Source organism: Papaver somniferum, chromosome 1, assembly GCF_003573695.1.
Source record: "Papaver somniferum cultivar HN1 chromosome 1, ASM357369v1, whole genome shotgun sequence".
Classification (NCBI taxonomy): domain Eukaryota; kingdom Viridiplantae; phylum Streptophyta; class Magnoliopsida; order Ranunculales; family Papaveraceae; genus Papaver; species Papaver somniferum.
The window spans coordinates 23958939-23978631 of record NC_039358.1 but is presented as its reverse complement, the minus strand read 5'-3'; the positions used below and the strand labels follow the sequence as shown (position 1 = coordinate 23978631).

The window sequence follows — 19693 nt, the reverse complement described above, 5'->3', positions numbered from 1 at the left end:
TATGGGGTATCGGATCTTTTGGTGGAAAATGGGTCAAAAAGTTTCAGGTCTGGCAAAAAGTTTTAACACCAAAACATGTCACGACCTAATCAAATCTTGGTTGTTCCATTTTTGTATTTTCAATACGTGGAGAGTTGTCGCTTAAAATTTGTTCAAAATTATGCCATGCGTACAAATCTTTAGCGGTTAGATACGAATCATATTCCACTAACTGTGGAAACAGTAATTAGTCAGTTTCATGGAAACAAAAAAAACTTAACTCTCTACATATTTTCCTGCTCAATAATTCTTTCGCCTTCTTAATTGTTGAATGGCCGTAGTAGAGGGTTTGTGGCTTATTTCTCTCTTTACCTTAAGTTTTACCACAAATCGTCTCGCAAAATCCAAAGCTCATATAGAGAGGTAGAAGGTGAGCGTTTGTGGCATCATCTTGGACATCATTAGCCGAGACTGAGGTTGGTTTGTTGATGTGAATTTTGTAGGTGAGAGTGAAAGTGAGGAATCCACCAATGCCACAACGGAATAGAAGAAAGAAATATGCTGATTAAGTTCCATGATGATGCTAAAGTTTATTGTAATAATGAACGGTATGTTCAGGTAATCATCAATCCCATTTTATGCTGATTAAGTTGAAAAATTAAGAAAGAAATATGGTGGTCTTCCTTAAGTTGGTGGAGTCTCAAAGGTGAGATTTTTTTTCTTTACAATTTTTTGAATATTGTTCTTCAACCGTGGATTTGGCTAATGTTGGTAATGATTATAAACGATTATGGTCCTCCTGTTCGCATTCCATTTAGTTCTTGTTATTCTCATTTACTTAGCAAAAATATTCATATAAATGGTTTATCCGGCAAAATTCTGTAAGTTCTATGTTTTTGATCCATTTGTTTGACCAACATTTTATGAAATGCAGACCAAGGTTATGGATGGAACTCCTACAATAACTATTCCAGTAACTATTGCATGATCTTCAAAGAGATATCAAACAGTTATGTGTAAGCATCAATTTAATGTATGTTTAACTAAGGAAAGGAGTATAAGAGTATGGATACCAAACATTTTTGTACATTGTTGCAGGCAGTTGGAGAGACTTAGTACATAACTTGACAGTCTCTGCTTCCCTTCTAATCTATCTCTATGTAACGGTGGATGTTTTAGTGGCCTCCCGGAGGCCAGTGATCTCCTCTTCATCCAGAGTAGCATACTTTTTCAATTTTTCCACTTCAAACATCAAAACTTCATAATCCAGTATTTTTGTACATTTCGTTCAAAGTAAATATATTGTTTAAACTTGGTAACTTCCTCTTCTTTATTTTGATGTTGCTCTTCTTCTTTTTTTCAATCACTACTAATTTGATCTTACCATGTGCAATGGATTTATTGGTGTCCCTCTTCGGATCATTCTCTTAAAACACGAATGGAGGTAATTGTTTCGTTGTAATCCATCAAAGAAAATTGGAGGGAGGAAATAGTATCAATTACAAAGAAAGCAACAACACTAAGTGGTTTTCTATTTTTTTTTTGTGTTTATGTATATTTTTGGCTTTGGTGTCTTTCTATCTGTATGTTGGTCGATCAATACTGTTTCTTTTATTTTCTGAAGATGCTACAGGGTGTCGATACTGCTGCAATATCACTGCATGTTGGTAGGCGCACACATTCTAGAGAACTCATCGTCTGGCACATTCACAAATCCATCATCGGTCTATGCGAGATTTAGAGATAGCAATTGCAATTATATTTATGCGCTTTTGTTTTGCCTCACTTATTGTGTAGGTGAGAGTCGTGTCATGAAATTTCTCTATTTTGTTAATAAATTAGATACAATTTATTCATAGTTAAATTTTAAATTCAATGCCTTAATTTAGTAGTTCTCAAATGTTCTCAAAGGATATTTATTTAGTATCCTTTTTAATTCTGGTGTGAAATTGGTTATTTATTTTCTCATTTAATTTCGCTTGATTGCATTAACTATCATTTACCATTGTCCGGAATGTAATGGTACCAAACATGGAAATTGGTAATTTGCTTAAAAAGTTTGTAACATTTGAAACTTCGTGGTTTTTTCCCACCATATCAGTGGTGGGACTTTATATTTGGTTAATTCTGCAACCTCTTCCTGTAGTTATTTATAGTTGTTGTCGCCTGAATGGAAATTTATGTCTCTCTTTTTTCTTCACTTTTGTTCGTTCTCTTCAATCTCGATGAGGACTTTTTTTGAACTCCACTGCTTATCTCTCTATCTTTGCAAAGCATGCAGTACTAAACTAACTTAATTCGAGTATGTGTTTGCAGTACTAAACTGACTTAATTCGAGTATCTGTTTACCGTCATTTATGATTTCCATTTCGATTTTCCTTTTTCTGTCTTATAGTTTGTTTAACTTTTTATTTTTGGAAACAAGTAACTCTTTGACAGATTATAAGTTCCTCATTAATAAACTATAACAGAGTGGTCTTTTTGGCCATCCACCGTCAGTTGTCCTTGAGACAAATCCTGTCGTTCGTTTTTGATATGGGGTATCAGATATTTTGGTGGAAAATGGGTCAAAAAGTTTCAGGTCTGGCAAAAAGTTTTAACACCAAAACGTGTCACGACCTAATCAAATCTTGGTTGTTCCATTTTTGCATTTTCAATACGTGGAGAGCTGTCGCTTAAAATTTGTTCAAAATTATGCCATGCGTACAAATCTTTGGCAGTTAGATACGAATCATATTCCACTAACTGTGGAAACCGTAATTAGTCAGTTTCATGGAAACAAAAAAAACTTAACTCTCTACATATTTTCCTGCTCAATAATTCTTTCGCCTTCTTCATTGTTGAATGGCCGTAGTAGAGGGTTTGTGGCTTCTTTCTCTCTTTACCTTAAGTTTTACCACAAATCGTCTCGCAAAATCCAAAGCTCATATAGAGAGGTAGAAGGTGAGCGTTTGTGGCATCATCTTGGACATCATTAGCCGAGACTGAGGTTGGTTTGTTGATGTGAATTTTGCAGGTGAGAGTGAAAGTGAGGAATCCACCAATGCCACAACGGAATAGAAGAAATAAATATGCTGATTAAGTTCCATGATGATGCTAAAGTTTATTGTAATAATGAACGGTATGTTCAGGTAATCATCAATCCCATTTTATGCTGATTAAGTTGAAAAATTAAGAAAGAAATATGGTGGTCTTCGTTGGTGGAGTCTCAAAGGTGAGATTTTTCTTCCTTACAATTTTTTGAATATTGTTCTTCAACCGTGGATTTGGCTAATGTTGGTAATGATTATAAACGATTATGGTCCTCCTGTTCGCATTCCGTTTAGTTCTTGTTATTCTCATTTACTTAGCGAAAATATTCATATAAATGGTTTATCCGGCAAAATTCTGTAAGTTATATGTTTTTTATACATTTGTTTGACCAACTTTTTATGAAATGCAGACCAAGGTTATGGATGGAACTCCCATAATAACTATTCCAGTAACTATTGCATGATCTTCAAAGAGATATCAATCAGTTATGTGTAAGCATCAATTTAATGTATGTTTTACTAAAGAAAGGAGTAGAAGAGTATGGATACCAAACATTTCTGTACATTGTTGCAGGCAGTTGGAGAGACTTAGTACATAACTTGACAGTCTCTGCTTCCCTTCTAATCTTTCTCTATGTAACGCTGGGTGTTTTAGTGGCCTCCCGGAGGCCAGTGATCTCCTCTTCATCCAGAGTAGCATACTTTTTCAATTTTTCCACTTCAAACATCAAAACTTCATAATCCAAGTATTTTTGTACACTTCGTTCAAAGTAAATATATTGTTTAAACTTGGTAACTTCCTCTTCTTTATTTTGATGTTTTTTTTTTTTTTTTTCAATCACTACTAATTTGATCTTACCATGTGCAATGGATTTATTGGTGTCCCTCTTCGGATCATTCTCTTAAAACAGCAATGGCGGCAATTGTTTCGTTGTAATCCATCAAAGAAAATTGGAGGGAGGAAATAGTATCAATTACAAAGAAAGCAACAACACTAAGTGGTTTTCTATTTTCTTTGTGTTTATGTATATTTTTGGCTTTGGTGTCTTTCTATCTGTATGTTGGTCGATCAATACTGTTTCTTTTATTTTCGGAAGATGCTACAGGGTGTCGATACTGCTGCAATATCACTGCATGTTGGTAGGCGCACACATTCTAGAGAACTCATCGGCTGGCACATTCACAAATCCATCATCGGTCTATGCGAGATTTAGAGATAGCAATTGCAGTTATAATATTTCTGCGCTTTTGTTTTGCCTCACTTATTGTGTAGGTGAGAGTCGTGTCATTAAATTTCTCTATTTTGTTAATAAATTAGATACAATTTATTCATAGTTAAATTTTAAATTCAACGCCTTAATTTAGTAGTTCTCAAATGTTCTCAAAGGATGTTTGTTTAGCATCCTTTTTAACTCTGGTATCAAATTGGTTATTTATTTTCTCATTTAATTTCGCCTGATTGCATTAACTGTCATTTACCATTGTCCGAAATGTAATGGTACCAAACATGGAAATTGGTAATTTGCTTAAAAAGTTTGTAACATTCGAACCTTCGTGGTTTTTTCCCAGCATATCAGTGGTGGGACTTTATATTTGTTTAATCTGCAACCTCTTCCTGTAGTTATTTATAGCTGTTGTCGCCTGAATGGAAATTTATGTCTTTCTTTTTTCTTCACTTTTGTTCGTTCTCTTCAATCTCGATGAGGACTTTTTTTGATCTCTACTGCTTATCTTTATATCTTTGCAAAGCATGCAGTACTTAACTAACTTAATTCGAGTATGTGTTTGCAGTACTAAACTGACTTAATTCGAGTATCTGTTTACCGTCATTTATGATTTCCATTTCAATTTTCCTTTTTTTGTCTTATAGTTTGTTTAACTTTTTATTTTTGGAAACAAGTAACTCTTTGACAGACTATAAGTTCCTCATTAGCAATATAGCAAGGCTATCTATAAAAAAAAATATTGGCCAGAATGGATGGTATTGGTCTTGCATGATAAGAATGACGTGAAACCAAACTTGACGCCCAGATCCAAGTACTCAATGCAGAACATAAGTTTATTTACCTTCCAGTTATAATGCAATGTGAAAATGAAACTATTTTAAAATGCGGGTACAAACTATACTTGAATAAAGTTCATTCAAATCCAGCTGATACAGACCTTGCCCACTTTGAAACCATCCACAACAATTTGTAAGTAATCCATGTATTCCGTACATTTACTTAACGTCATTGTGCACCTCTATTGTTCTTCAATTATTTAATGAACGCCAAGGTATTTGGAAGGAACATGCGTCTTTTTTAGAAGGAAACAATTCAAGGATAGTAACTTTATTTTTATGGATGCACATTATCTAGAAAATAATCCACCAGATGAAAGGATTTCGACGTCGCGAGCCAGAATAATCAGACATGCTGATAGCGGGGCCAAATCATAAAGTTCCACGTGCCGAAGGCGCACGAGAGGTTGAGCCCAGGCCGAAGACCGGGTGATACCCTAGTTAGCAATATAGCAAGGCTATCTATAAAAAATTTGTTGGCCAGAATGGATGGTATTGGTCTTGCATGATAAGAATGACGTGAAACCAAACTTGACGCCCAAAGCCAAGTACTCAATGCAAAGCGTAAGTTTATTTACCTTCCAGTTATAATGCAATGTGAAAATGAAACTATTTTAAAATGCGGGTACAAACTATACTTGAATAAAGTTCATTCCAATCCAGCTGATACAAACCTTGTCCACTTTGTAACCATCCACAACAATTTGTAAGTAATCCATGTATTCCGTACATTTACTTAACGTTATTGTGCACCTCTATTGTTCTTCAATTATTTAATGAACGCCAAGGTATTTGGAAGGAACATGCGTCTTTTTTAGAAGGAAACAATTCAAGGATAATAACTTTATTTTTATGGATGCACATTATCTAGAAAATAATCCACCAGACGAAAGAATTTGGACGTCGCGAACCAGAATGATCAGACATGCTGATAGTCGGGCCAAATCATAAAGTCCCACGCGCCGAAGACGCACGAGAGGTTGAGCCCAGGCCTTCGGCCTGGGTGATACCCTAGTTACCCAAAAAGCTAACGTGTCAATACCAACTGTCAAATCAGGTTAACATAAAATTCATTTTATATTATCTATCTAAAAGTCACCCAATAAACCCCTAAAACAATCCCCAAATTTCAGAAAAAGGCGGGAAAGATAATCCCATTAAATTGTGGGCTCTCCTTTTGCGCGGCAGCATTTTTGGTAGCATCAGTTGAAGATCACTAGCTGATTGTCGAGGAAGATGATGGGTGGCGAAACCCTAGATGTTCTAAGTGAGATCGAAGCTCTTGTTTCTGATAAACTTCAAGTGGTAAAAATATAAATCTTCAAATATCTTTTAAGGGTTATATATTATTATTATCAAAGTTTTGTCTTCTTTTCTTTTTTTTTTTGGTTAGATGTTAAAGTTTAAATTAAGTATACTGATGGTGCCGCAGAATCATTTCTGTGCGAATTTTGTGGATTTATTTATAATTTTAGGATTCTGAACAACTTGTTGTTGTAGGGTTTTTATAGAGGAGAAATTTAGGGCAAATAACTAAATTGATAATATCTTTCAAGGAATACAGTTCAAGATGAACCAATTTGGTCTCATCACTGTTATTACATCGATGGATCTCGGTGTCATCATTTATTTGGGCATGTCAATCAAATTAGGGTTTCATTTGGCAGTATTATAAGTTTATGAACAATAGTTTCTGAGCATGAGTTTGAAAGTTTGATTAATTAGCCGAATGATGGGTAGTTGTAATCACAATACTGACGAATAGGCTGATACAGCACTGCGTTAAAGACGTCACAAAATTCTCTATGGTTGACTCAGTATATTTGGGACTTTGATTATCTTAACAATGAATTCCTGTATAAAATTTCTGTATCCTATCAAATTTGTATAGCTGTAATTAGGGATAACTCTATAAAACATTTCTCTTTGATTCTCTATTAAATGTCATACCTTGGGATTTTACATGAGATTTTGTGTTTCTTTCATCAGTAAGCATTCTATGTTGTTGTGAAGCATCATTTGTTGGAAATTCCGCTATATGGGCTCATAGGTATTTAGCATCATTTTGTTAACTAAGATATGAATTGCATGGCCAGGTATCATACAAGTGGCTTAGTCGGAATTTTTCAGTATCATCCAATGATGCAAAAAGGTAAGAACTGATTTCATTATCAGATTTCATCTCAGTTTACTTTATTTTTGTTCAGCTACTTATACTGCTTGTTATATTTAGGTTGCTTCAGGAGTTAGCTGAAAAGCATGGAAATGAGATGGAAGTAATTTACACTTTGTCTGGTTGGTTAAAGAAAAATCCTACGGTTTACCGTATAAGGCTTGTTTCTGCACCCAAACTTTCAGGTCAGAGAATCTGTGCTACTTTGGGAACATAGTCATGTGCTTAGAACAACATAAGAAGTCAACTATTTATCTCATTTTTTTGTAGGAATCCATATTGAATCAATTACAAATAATATAGAGCTCTTCTGATTTCTGCTTAGGATTTTTTTTAATTTCTCAGAAACCTGCATAAGGATAGTTATACTTATACATTGCATCTAGAAATTATTGATAATCTAGGGTACTTTTAAAAGGTTACATAATCCTGTTGATCACCAAATTTATCTACTTTATTTTTGGAAAAGCAATTTGCGGTTTACTTGGGCCTTCAGTTATGCATGTTTTCCTTAACATCTATTGCAGACATCAAAGATGAGTTTGAAGATAATTATTCAGCTCAGGTCTATAGCGTGCAAGCATGCATTCCAAAAGACCCTGCTGCGATTTGGAGTGCAGAATTTATACAGTCAGAAGAGCTCTTTGACCAACCCAACTCTGCAGAAAATTGTTTGAGAGACAACAGGTATCACTTTCATCCCTATTGTTGTTTTCGTAATTCTGCACGTTATCAGGAACCCGCTCTCAGAACCCTACATCTTAAGTTGGATTCTTGATTATTCCTTCTTTTTCTTATTGGAATATATATAAAGATTCTCATTTATTGAAGTTAATGCTGGGTTAGGAAACAATCAAACTTTTCATTTTGCTTATGTCGTTGAGTTCCTGAATTATTAGTACCATTGTTCAAAACTTCCTCATGCTCTGACTAGAAAGGCTAGTCAGAGCGGTGACAGGTTGTTGCTTGTGTTTGTAATTGTAATGGTCATAGGTTCTGTTTACACACCCTATATTTTTAATTGTGACTGATGTTGCCTGTTATTTTAGTTGTAATGGTGATATAGGTTGTCTTTGCAACCCTAAAATTGTGTTTATATATACATATATATATATATATATATATATATATTTGTTCATTAGAAAACACTAAGCTAAAGATTAGATCATGCTTCTATAATTAAAAATTATGTTGCTCCAGTGTGTTCATTTTGACGTATCGCATTAACTCTACTAACATGACACCTATAATCCTGATGACTACAACTCTATATCTCTTCAGGTTCTGTGGTGTTTTGAACTCCTATGTCAAGCGCAATTTGAATGAATCTTCTATAGGTGTCGCTCCCCCACAGCCCAAGAGAGCACCAGTTACAGTACCAGCCAGGAGTAATACATCAAACCAAACTATAAGCTCTTCAAAATTACAGCTAGTAAAGCAAGAAACCCTGAAAACTGGACAGTCTTCTACTGTCGTGGCATCAGCCGAAGAAGTTAAAAATACTGGGTCAAGCGTCAATATTCTGGCTGGCAAAACTGATTCAGGCAGAGAAAAAGAAGTTGTACCTCCTGCTAATAAAACGAAAAGTCAGAGTGACAAAACCTCTTCAGGATCTGGTGGATCATTAACTAATTTGTGGGGTCGTGCAAAATCAAAACCCTGCTCACCACCTTCAACTGATGAAGCTGTTCCATGTCCTGTAGGTGGGTTTATGCTTGAATCATGTATCCACATTTATATCCCAACATGCTTATATCCTTTCGTAGTCTGCAGTCTTAAAGCTTGTTTCTGTTCATTTAAAATTTTCGTCTGGTAATCTGTAAAATTTTCATCAGGTAATGTGTAATTAATTTTCCTTCTTATGGTCCCTAACTTTTTGCTGACTCTGCCTGGATTTGAAACTTAGTTACCTCAGAAGCTCGAGTACGTCCTCGTGAAGCAGTTGAAGCTATAAGCAGCGATGATGATGATGATCAAATTGTGAACCGTAGGCGATCCTCTAACGGGGAACGCAGCAGAAAAAGACGGGTTGTGCTTGATTACTCTGATGAAGAGGATTGTGAAGGTGCTGTCAATCTAGCTTCTCCGGATCCGCCGAGAAAGCAGTTGGATTCGAATTTCAAAAAAACTGCAAACTTGGCTCTCGAGAAAAACCATTTGGATTTTGACGAGCAGAAAGAAGACCTTAATGAGATTAAGCAAGAGAAAGCAGCTGAAAGAGATTCTCGCGTGCCTCCAAAGCATGATTCTAATATAACCAAGAGCAGTTCAACTGGGATTTCATTTCCAAACAAGACTGAAAGTTGTTTTGATTTGGATGGTGTAAATAAAAAGAATGCAGCAATGAAAGCTACTCCAAATTCACCCAAAAGGAAAAAGGTGCTTAAGACAAGGATCGATGAGCGTGGAAGAGAAGGTGAGACTAAAGTCTTCTTGGATCAAAACACTTATGCTTTTGGGATTTAGTTCTGTTCTAACTTGATTCATGACGAGAATATAATTTAAAAAAAAAAAGAGATTTATGATGGTAATATTGTATTTGCTGCTGATTTTTTATACGTGGTGTGCTTCCTTGAGATATCTACGAGGATATTGGACTTCCTCAAGATGCATTATATGGCTAACTCATCGAAGATCTTGAGAAGCATGTAACTGTTACTTAAAGGGCCGATTTATGTTATCTGATCTATTCAAAATTAAACTTGGTTTAGAGTCATTGGGTTAACTAGTATTTAAAAGTTCTGATGAGCATACGATTTCTTTGATTTTTGTGTCAGTGTCCGAGGTGGTTTGGGAGGGGGAGGACAAGAATACCAAGAGCAATGACAAGAGCACAACCACTGTTAGCCCCGAAAACAGGTCATTATTCTATTCCTAAATACAACGACATTCATTTATTGCCTTTACAGGTAACTTTCTCATATTGCGCCATATTTGGGATGCTTCTTCCCATGCAATTTGGAACGTAAGGCTTGTGATATGAGGTTCGGTATGTTAAAGCATTAATAGTGTATTTTATCATGAATTTTAGTGTCCAAATGCTTCGATGCCCCTACAACTGTGTAACTGAAATCACCAAAGATGCATATTTTTTGACCTGGAACCTCCTACGTTTGATCATGGATAACCAATCTTCACTAGAGAGCGACATTGTATTTTTTGTACCCCAGATTTGCATTTTATTTTATGTTTTCCAGGTCCCTTTGTTGTACTGCCACCGAGGTGTTTGTTTCTGCATGGTTCAACTTTAGGTTCTTAGGATTGCAAAAGTTATATTGCTGGAAGCAGCTATATGGTTTCTGTATTTTGACAACTGGAGATTTAACATGAATTTTCCGGTTCCCATTATTGTATTGCTCGTCTGCCCCTTACAATTCCAAGGTGTTTCTGTATGTTTCTACATATCGGCAACTGAAAATTTAACATGAATGTAATACATATTCGAAAGACACCTCGACCTTTTAGTTTGCGTCTTTTTTTTTCATTTTTTTTTATATGATTGGGTTGTTTCTTTTAGATGACTAACAGCCTTTTGTGATTGCAGGCCTCTAGCTGCGAAGAAGTCCCCTGCACTGGGAAGTATTGCTCAATCTAATCCAGTGAGCAAAGCTGGAGCCAAGAAAACTGGAAAGGGTGCTGTGAAGGATGCTAAACAGGGCAACATTCTCTCTTTTTTCAAAAAGGCTTGACAAGTTGGTCTAGTTTAGTGTATCAGAATCTTACTGGTGTAAAATTGAATTTCGGCAATGTGATTTTAATGACTAGATTAAACCTTTTAGTGTCGTGAAAGTTAAACGCTTTGCGGAAATGCGAAATTATCAAGAAAACTGGAAAGGGTGCTGTGAAGGATGCTAAACAGGGCAACATTCTCTCTTTTTTCAAAAAGGCTTGACAAGTTGGTCTAGTTTAGTGTATCAGAATCTTACTGGTGTAAAATTGAATTTCGGCAATGTGATTTTAATGACTAGATTAAACCTTTTAGTGTCGTGAAAGTTAAACGCTTTGCGGAAATGCGAAATTATCAATTTGAGAAACTAAATAGTATAGAAGTTGCATGAATCTATGAGCAGATTCTTTTGTTGGTTATTTTATTACCGTTACTGAAATTCCTTTTCCGATTTTAATGGTCTAATGGAGATGACATATTCAATTCCTTCCTTGGATAATATTAGGTTACTTTCTTCTTTTGTTATCATTTTTATTACGGCCAACAAAGAGTATATAAGAATCTCCACTTTATGATGCGCACACAAAAGGGAATAAGCAAAAGGAAAGAATCGCTTTAATCTGAGACTAGGAAAGAACAAAGTGAAGGCTTTTATACAACGCCACCACCACTCCATTGGAACAGGTCGAATATCTGGCCATGATGAAGCTGGTGATTTGGTGGGAATTTAAGCGGGTATACTGCTGTTGGTGATCATCTCTTCTGAGAAAGAAAATGAGTAGCTCGGACAATAGATTCAATTCCAGAAACTGGAGTCCTGGGAGCAGCCGTATGTCTAACAATAACAGGATGTTCCAAGCATCACTTAACGGGCCAGCGGTGAGTTATCATCTCTTTAACCCCTGAACTGCATGTATTTACACCTGAAAGAAGTACACAGGTGATAATTTTGATCACATAGACCAAATTTTGAATTTTTCCTTGTCCATCCATCTATAACCTCCGCACCTGAAGGAAGTCCAGGTGCCATTTTTTTTTTTTTTTTTATCACAAACGGATTTAGCGTGTGTACAAGACCCTCATTTAATCTTCCTTGGTGATTTTGTGGACAAAAGCTGTTCTCTAAACATTCTCTTCAACATGGAGCGGTATTTCAGTTTCCAAGTGGATCCTCATCTCATAGGCGAGTGATCTTGGTACCAGGAGAGATGGCACATACACTAAATCCTAGGCTAAGACAGTTCATTCAAGACTTCCCTCCCACGATGGGGGCGGTAAACCAGTGGCCCATGGAGCTCCCTCCACAGCAACTAGAGTCCAGTATAACTCAAGAAGAACAACACCGAGATCGAAATAAGTTAAAGAAGATAATCTACAATCCTCCTACTAAAAGAAAATGGTGTTTATACTACAGAGACACTGGTGGTGGTATTTTCAGTTCCAAGGAGCAGGATGATGACGGTATTAAAGGATGTGTGATCTGTATAGAAAACTTTGTTCCAAATACGGAGGTGTTGGTCACTCCTTGCAATCATATGTTCCATGAAGAGTGCATCATTCCTTGGGTTAAGAGTCATGGTCAGTGCCCAATATGCAGATCTGCACTCAGCAAGCCGGACAGGGATAATAATTTGCCCATGAATAACAATACAAATTCCTATAGACAGAGCAGTAGCGATGTTACTCCAGATGATACAAGTGCAGATGATCTTATCTCACTTTTAAGAAACGTGGAATTTCAAAGGATGGCTTTTACTCATTACTAATGTAATCGTCCAGCAGAGGAAGTTCTTTACTGCCAAGAATATATCGCGACTTTACTACGACTGGTACCAAGTTATGGATCTTGTGATATTGCTACTTTTTTTTTTGATGCAAAGTGATATTGCTACTTGTGTTGTTCAACTTTATACTGAACTCTTACTCTTCATGAGGCATCTATATATCAATAATTTGGAGTGTCTTAGCTTGTTCTAATTGGTTGGTATAACAGTAAGTCGATAACTACATTTCAGATCACTCTTAACACCATTCGAGAATCCATTGTAAAAAATCCAAGGGAAGTGTGAACATTTTTCCCTTGCTAATAGAGCTAGAATAAAAACGGTCCAAGAGTGTGAATGGTGGACTTCTCCACCCAACTGGTTAGCCTACCAGTTAACTCTTGATGTAACATATTTCCCTTCTCGGTGTAATATCATCTAAAAGAAGGGGAAGTCTCAAGAAAGTTGAGCGGTGGGAAATTTGTACCCGGTTATACCACTAAAGCACATAAATAAGTAGAGGAAGTGAGCAATTTCAAAACATTGAAAACAATACCTCCAACCACCAACAGACACCACCCAATTATCGGCCCGACTACCACTACCACTACCACAAACACTGCCTACAGTGAAGGTATTTTCGGCCAAAAGATCATTCAAGGGATTCGATACTACAAAAAACTAAAGGGCATAGGGAGATTGAATGGAACTTCATCCAAGATTCAAACATTTTTGTAATTTATCCCGCTGTACCGCCAAATATGAGTATCAACACACAGGACTTTTAACTTGTAAAATTTGTAAATGAGATTGCATTGATGTTTGCAGTACAGTATACAAACTACTATGATTTCTTTAAGAAACAGAATCTAGTTACCTCAAGGAACACAAGATCCTCCTTTTCCTTGATTCCATGTTAAAAGATAACTACCGGCACAATATTGAGATGTGGAGATGTGAATTTCTATCAAAGGAGTGCAAGTACTAAACAGATATTAGCCACCTTCAGCAAAAGGTATGAAAACGGAATAGCAGCAATTTACATGATTTACATGATCTTTTACTGAAGCATGATGTCTTTTTATTATCTTTCTCAGTTCTCCCGAATCAAATTGGATGGCTCGCTCAAAACATACTTCGGCAGTTCATACTTAGCACCTGCAATAGGCATTAAATCTCTATAGGTTATGTACAGAATTACAACGATTTTGAAGGAGCAGAAAGTTGAGAATAGAAATGAAAGGATTATGAAAGATTTACACAATACCTCTTTCATCATAACAGGTTGTTAAGTCAGAAGTTGTAACAATGACACCAGCACTGTCCACAATCACTTGTGCAAGACTCACATCAGCTTCAGCTGCACCTCGGAGAGCATCCCAAATCTCTAAATAACAGCAAAGCTGACAGCCATTAGGTCTGTGTCCATTGATAAAACTTTTCGAAATGAAGAGAACCATCATTCATGGATACCGAACTACATCATAACTCTATCAGTGAATCAGTAGGTTTCAAATGAAAACCAGCATGTGGCATGCCAAAATACAAGTGAACAATTTCAAGCGAAGTATATAACATGTTTGGTCATGCAACAGCTCTAAGGTCGCCACTAGAATTAGAGTTGATGCCAGGGAATTTTATATACGTAGACTAGACACAACCAACTGCAAATCGATCTAACTAGGGCGTGCAATGAGTGAAAACACATGTGGCTGTTAAAAACTACTTTTAGTAGCTCAAGAACATTAAAGAGCAAACAAATGTTGGAAAGGCATGTACACTTCAACACATACATAAAGACATACGTAAATACCTATGTTACAACGATACGGACACGGTATCGGTATCTTGTATCCAATACGGTATCGGTATCTTGTATCCAATACGTTACTTCAATACGACAACTTAAAAAACTAAAATACGTGGATACGGCACACACAATATAAATATCAGCTTAACATAGATATATAAGTAGTGAATCTGAAAGATTATATGCATATAATATGTATGATTAACCACACTGGAGAGAAAAAGTCTGGATAAGAAGGAAGAAAGTCTAGAGAAAGATCAGTGGACAGATTTGGAACTAATATTTTGTCACTATAATTAAAACTTCTCATAGAATCTAGTAAAATATCTAAATTTTCTAATATTAAGGTATTGAGATTTATCTTAACAGCTGTTGATATCTAATATTTAGTCAAAGTTTTCTAACTGAGTTGTATTTTGAAGTATTGGAGTATTATTACGTGTATCCGTGTAAATACGTATCGATACTTTTTAGGCGTATCATTGCAATACAGGTAAATACACAATTAATGCTTACACTTTCACTAACGTCCAAACAATTTGAAAGCTGTTGCACATTCTTAACAGAAGATAAAATGAATATCTGGATCATCATGTTAAAGTCTGACTAGTAATTATTGATCTTTCGTCTTAATGAAGATTAATTTAAGAAAAAGTACAGGAAAGAGAAATTGAAAGAACAAAAAACTTCCTATTTTATAGGTCTTCTCACTTGTGTTGTGTACTAACACGAGACATCACTAACGGACACATTGATACATCAAGTGATAATATCACCATGCCTACTGTCAATTATGATCCACAAAGATAAAATTCAACTACTAGAACGCTTAAAAAGAGCGCCTACCTTTCTGGCCACCATAGTGAGGAGCTGTGTCCCAGAACTCATCACGCATCTGAGTAAGTTGTGCAATTGTTATAGGTTGTGAATGTTTCCAAGGCTTTGGCTTGCGAATCTTTCTAACACCCTCTGGGATCATCAAAAACACTGTACATCAATGAAAAGTGTAACTTGAAAATAGGTGGCGCCAGCATGCCATGCATACAAAGCCTCCACAAAAAGAAATTTCATGCTTGAGAAAGCAGAACATCACAGTTTAGGTTTTGATAGCAACTTAACATTCTGTTAACTGGGCAGGATTCAAGTTGAGGATGATAATAATTATGCATCAAAGAATAAGCATACAAATGTTACAGCCTACAGCTCACGAGATTAATGAACTTGGAGACAAGATTTTTATAAGATAATTTAACAAGAGAATAAAACAGCTATAATAATGCGGACTCACTACAACCTGCATATATGCAGACCAATGAACCATTTCTGTAAACTCGGAGTTATTTATTTCCTTTAATTAGCTTAAGATAGAATGTATATCATTAGAAGTACCCATAAGCCATTGTCAGAACATCTTCCATCAAATTAATGATCAACAGAACCAGAATTATATATTATCCTCTGAACTAGGGTTAGGATCCTCTAATTTCCGAAGACTGCTAGCCGAAATGAGTGGCACATATAAAAATAAATAATGCTAATAAATTGATCATTTCTTATGTGAGAATTCTCTTAATGGAATCCCTAATCAACTAAATCAGAAACTCTAATCATTCACATAGCAGCACAGGACCAATCATTATTCATCGTATGGTAGTTTGGTTCAAGAAACAAAACGATATAAAAAATTAGACTGAAACCTCAACACATTCGAGAACAATAAAGAATCAAATTACAGAAACCAGTTCAGTACAAAATCCATTAAACAAACCTAAAATCCATGCATGTTATACAATGAAAAAAAAGATTAACCTAATTGTCTAATTAGCATCAATAACACTAATCTTGAATAACCAGATTTCATAACCATAAAAAGAATTTCAGAGAAAACCTAAAACCAAGTATCACAGACTGTAAGTGTAGAAACATGGATGGATAGATAGAAAGAACGAGAGATATGAAAAAGTAATTACCGTCTTGTTTAGCTTGAGATGATCCAGCACAACCCATTTTGTTTACTGGTGTAACTCAGTCAAGATCAAGATGAAAAATAGAGGTGAGTTAACAATTTTGACACTAAAATGATGGATTTTAATCATAAAGAAATCCAGCAAACTCTTTTCTTTATCCTGTACAGAAGAAGAAGAAGAAAGAGAAAGTGAAGTTTTCGTTTTGGTCTTTGGAAGTCAAGCAAAGAGAGAATGAAATGAAAGAAGAAAATTCTCTGGGGCAAGGAAGATGGTTTTATAGAGTACAGTATATGTTTTTCTCTCTCTCTTATCACACTAAATACTAGTAATGACGGCTTAGCTCAACGACAGCTAACTGTGACCACTTTTTACTCACTTTACGTGTATCACTGCTCTTTAACTTTTTCTATTCTTTCGAGGGATTAAAGATTCTCCGATGGAATGTGTGTGAAGAAGAAAAATCTTCAAAATTCCTCGAATTCGTTTGCCGAAATTGAATTCAGATGATGCATTACCACCCCAATAGTTAATCTTCTCTCCTTCTTCTGATTTCTATGGATACTTTACATCATTCAAACCGATTTAATCGCTCAAAACACACCCAGAACCCAATCATTGAAACAGAACATATGAAAAAACTCACAAACACCACAAGTATTACAGTAATCACATACAACACCAATCACACAAATTACATTAACAACACCCAAATCACTAGTTACATCAGACTGGAAGCTGGATTTTCCCCTTCCAAGAAAAACCACATGATCATCACCAATGCTCAACACACAGATGTGACCTCAGTTGCAAATAGAACTAGAAATTATTTCAAATTCAAGAAAGCCATGATATCTTTTTCTTTCAAATTCAATGTTCTGCAAACCAATCTCAAATCTAAAATAGCTCTATTCAGTTATAATATTTCATTCTCAAGGAAATTTGTATTAGCTCAGATTGGAAATTACTATCTCAATCTATACCTAGAAAATCCTCACACCAGCAATGATTTCCTGAAGATAACTCTTAGTGGTAGCTACAAACGGTACATCTCTGTTCTTGTCATAGGATCTAATTTTGGTCTTAAGGCTTTGCTTGATAACTACCTACAACAATTTCACTCTCTAGCCCTGAGGTATCTCGTCTGGTAATATATCTGGGTCAACTGCTTGGAACCTGCAAATCTAAACCCTGGTATGTATTAGTCTACAAGTTTGGCTAAGCCTTCTGAGGGTAAGATTTCGATTCATTCTTTTTCTTACAGTATTATATATCTCCTAAAACATTACATAAGCATATCTTTTTCAAATCATGTTATAAAATCTTCTATCTCTAGTTATTTCTATAATTTGAACCACTGCACTATTCAAGTGAACTCTCTCTTGTATGCCTACTGGTCTCTCTACAATAACTCTCTAGCCTTTGTTGGAAAGCATTGCATAATTGCCTCAAGCACTAATACAGATAACATGCATAATTTTTTAACAACAAAAAAACCAACTTTAAAATCCAACACAGCGTTGTTTAGCAACTCTGTAGCTTGCTATTTCCAGAAAGTGTTGCATCATTCTAAAAATAAAATTACTTGTTTGTTATATACTTCTCACATCTCTCTGAGCATTGTTTTGAAGCCTACCTGGCTAGACATTTCCTACATCTCCAGATGCACTGGTAATATTCTTTACAACCCTGGCCACAACAGCTCTATATACTTGAGCTACAACTCTTGCATCAACTCCTGGTGGCAAACTCTCGTCAGCTGGTACTTCAGGTGGATGAGGTATTTCTCCAAGTCTTGCACTGGCTTCAGCTGCTTTATATACTTGAGCTACAACTCTTGCATCAACTCCTGGTGGAAAAGGTTCGTCAGCTGGTACTTCATGAGGATGAGTTATTTCTCCAAACCCTGCACTGGATATCTCCGCCACATCTGCAGCCATGTGCCGAATTGCTGGAGCAAGCATGAACATGTTAGGGAAGAGTACCTTGTCAACAGAAGGAGGAAGAGAATCATTCAAATGAATTTGAGCCTTGACGTCATAAAATACTGGGGCAGCAAAAAATCCCTGACGAGCACCCCCACACACAATCCTTTCATCTCCCACTAGCACAATCCCTTCTTTGACCAAAAATCGGCCTCGTTTGGGATGAAGAGCATACAGAACCCAGCCATCATTAACCCCAACAAGCTGCCCGTTTTCGATCCGTCCTCGCTCGATATTTTGCTGCCGATTGCCATCCCCAGCCTCTGCATGCACAACACCTCCACTTCCAGTTCCTGCACTGCCAAGATTATCAAAAGAACTGTGTTGCATCAGATCCTCAACTTTACCTGCAAACGCTTCACACACCCTTGCAGCAACATCTTAAATTTTTTTTGCACCAAAACACAAATTTTAATCAAATTCACTACCCATTTTAGCCACACATGTTTTAGAACACAAATAAAAATCAAAATTAGATTGAAACACAAGAATCCAAACCTGATGCGAAAACTGATTGACTCGGGCTCTTTTTGGTTCTCTCTGACTATCATCATGGGGTATCTGATCACCTTTCATTGCTTGGGAATTTAAGGACTGTGTTCCCCTTGGAATTTTGTTAGACAGAAAGAATTTGCAGTAATGACTGGTACTCCTCTGGGAAAACTGAATAAGAAACTGAAAGAACTTACTCTCTCTTTGGTTTTATTTGGGCTGGGAAGAGCAACAGTCTTTCAATCACAACCGTCAATTACCCAAGGTGGCATTTAGATCTCCAGTCCTAGAGATTGGTATTGCCAATTTATGCGCATTAGCAAGCCTAAAAGCTACATATATTGGCCTAGCAAAAGCAACGACCTCTCATTAGATCATGCGAAGCGGCAACAAACACTTGGCAAGAATGAATCGACCACTCTAGCGGGTCGTACTCTGAGTAAAAATCTATGAGACTTATCCGTGAAACCCGACCTGATTAAAGCTCATTCTCAGATTAGACTGGATTCTTTGGATAATCTGACTCGGAAGGTTTCTTCACATGCCCAATCAGATGCAAGCTGAGTCACATTCTAAGTTTACAATAATGGTCTGGTGGCCGCCACACTTCTTTACTCCAGGCACCACTCAAATCATAATCAGTAACAAGGTAAATGTGTAGCACGATATAAAGGTAAAGATCAATCCACTTTCTTCGATTTCTGATATCACTAACATATTAGAAACTAGCATTTTGAATTTTGACAGGTTGCAGTTCAAAGGGCCG

The 19693-nt window shown here is 36.2% G+C and overlaps 3 protein-coding genes across 6 annotated transcripts; 2 read left to right on the top strand and 1 right to left on the bottom strand.

The window, feature by feature from the left end:
- The first annotated feature begins 6189 nt into the window (after positions 1–6189).
- On the top strand, positions 6190–11309 carry LOC113281400. 3 transcript variants are annotated; one of them, XM_026530133.1, is made up of 9 exons: positions 6190–6378; positions 7170–7225; positions 7307–7431; positions 7774–7933; positions 8528–8949; positions 9153–9662; positions 10024–10105; positions 10791–10942; positions 11146–11309. In XM_026530133.1, the coding sequence occupies exons 1-8, from the start codon at positions 6310–6312 to the stop codon at positions 10933–10935; spliced, it is 1569 nt and encodes a 522-aa protein (XP_026385918.1). In that variant the 5' UTR covers positions 6190–6309; the 3' UTR covers positions 10936–10942; positions 11146–11309. The 3 variants fall into 3 exon arrangements, with proteins under 3 accessions (XP_026385918.1, XP_026385922.1, XP_026385913.1); XM_026530137.1 differs by having other exon boundaries at positions 9162–9662; positions 10791–11309; XM_026530128.1 differs by having other exon boundaries at positions 10791–11309.
- A 216-nt stretch (positions 11310–11525) lies between these two features.
- On the top strand, positions 11526–12875 carry LOC113281384 (RING-H2 finger protein ATL3-like). Of its 2 annotated transcripts, none has more exons than XM_026530117.1 (2): positions 11526–11792; positions 12071–12875. In XM_026530117.1, the coding sequence occupies exons 1-2, from the start codon at positions 11688–11690 to the stop codon at positions 12677–12679; spliced, it is 714 nt and encodes a 237-aa protein (XP_026385902.1). In that variant the 5' UTR covers positions 11526–11687; the 3' UTR covers positions 12680–12875. The 2 variants fall into 2 exon arrangements, with proteins under 2 accessions (XP_026385902.1, XP_026385894.1); XM_026530109.1 differs by having other exon boundaries at positions 11531–11792; positions 12029–12875.
- Positions 12876–13458: 583 nt separating this feature from the next.
- LOC113281376 (ubiquitin domain-containing protein 1-like) lies at positions 13459–16721 on the bottom strand. The gene is made up of 4 exons (XM_026530098.1): positions 16457–16721; positions 15333–15455; positions 13944–14063; positions 13459–13834 (listed from the first exon to the last, which is right to left on the bottom strand). Exons 1-4 carry the CDS (start codon positions 16491–16493, stop codon positions 13770–13772), a joined length of 345 nt encoding a protein of 114 aa, XP_026385883.1. The 5' UTR covers positions 16494–16721; the 3' UTR covers positions 13459–13769.
- Between the last annotated feature and the right edge of the window lie 2972 nt (positions 16722–19693).

What these genes read in the sequence shown, in the direction of transcription:
- LOC113281376 (XM_026530098.1), bottom strand. Translation starts at nt 16,493, where the DNA reads ATGGGTTGTGCTGGATCATCTCAAGCTAAACAAGACG. An exon ending in ATCTCAAGCTAAACAAGACG is followed by an intron (nt 15,456 to 16,456) that starts GTAATTACTTTT and finishes TGATGATCCCAG; the next exon opens with AGGGTGTTAGAAAGATTCGC. An exon ending in AACCTGTTATGATGAAAGAG is followed by an intron (nt 13,835 to 13,943) that starts GTATTGTGTAAA and finishes TGCCTATTGCAG; the next exon opens with GTGCTAAGTATGAACTGCCG.
- LOC113281400 (XM_026530133.1), top strand. Translation starts at nt 6,310, where the DNA reads ATGATGGGTGGCGAAACCCTAGATGTTCTAAGTGAGATCGAAGCTCTT. An exon ending in TCATCCAATGATGCAAAAAG is followed by an intron (nt 7,226 to 7,306) that starts GTAAGAACTGAT and finishes TGTTATATTTAG; the next exon opens with GTTGCTTCAGGAGTTAGCTG. An exon ending in ACTGTTAGCCCCGAAAACAG is followed by an intron (nt 10,106 to 10,790) that starts GTCATTATTCTA and finishes TTGTGATTGCAG; the next exon opens with GCCTCTAGCTGCGAAGAAGT.
- LOC113281384 (XM_026530109.1), top strand. Translation starts at nt 11,688, where the DNA reads ATGAGTAGCTCGGACAATAGATTCAATTCCAGAAACTGGAGTCCTGGG. An exon ending in CATCACTTAACGGGCCAGCG is followed by an intron (nt 11,793 to 12,028) that starts GTGAGTTATCAT and finishes TGTGGACAAAAG; the next exon opens with CTGTTCTCTAAACATTCTCT.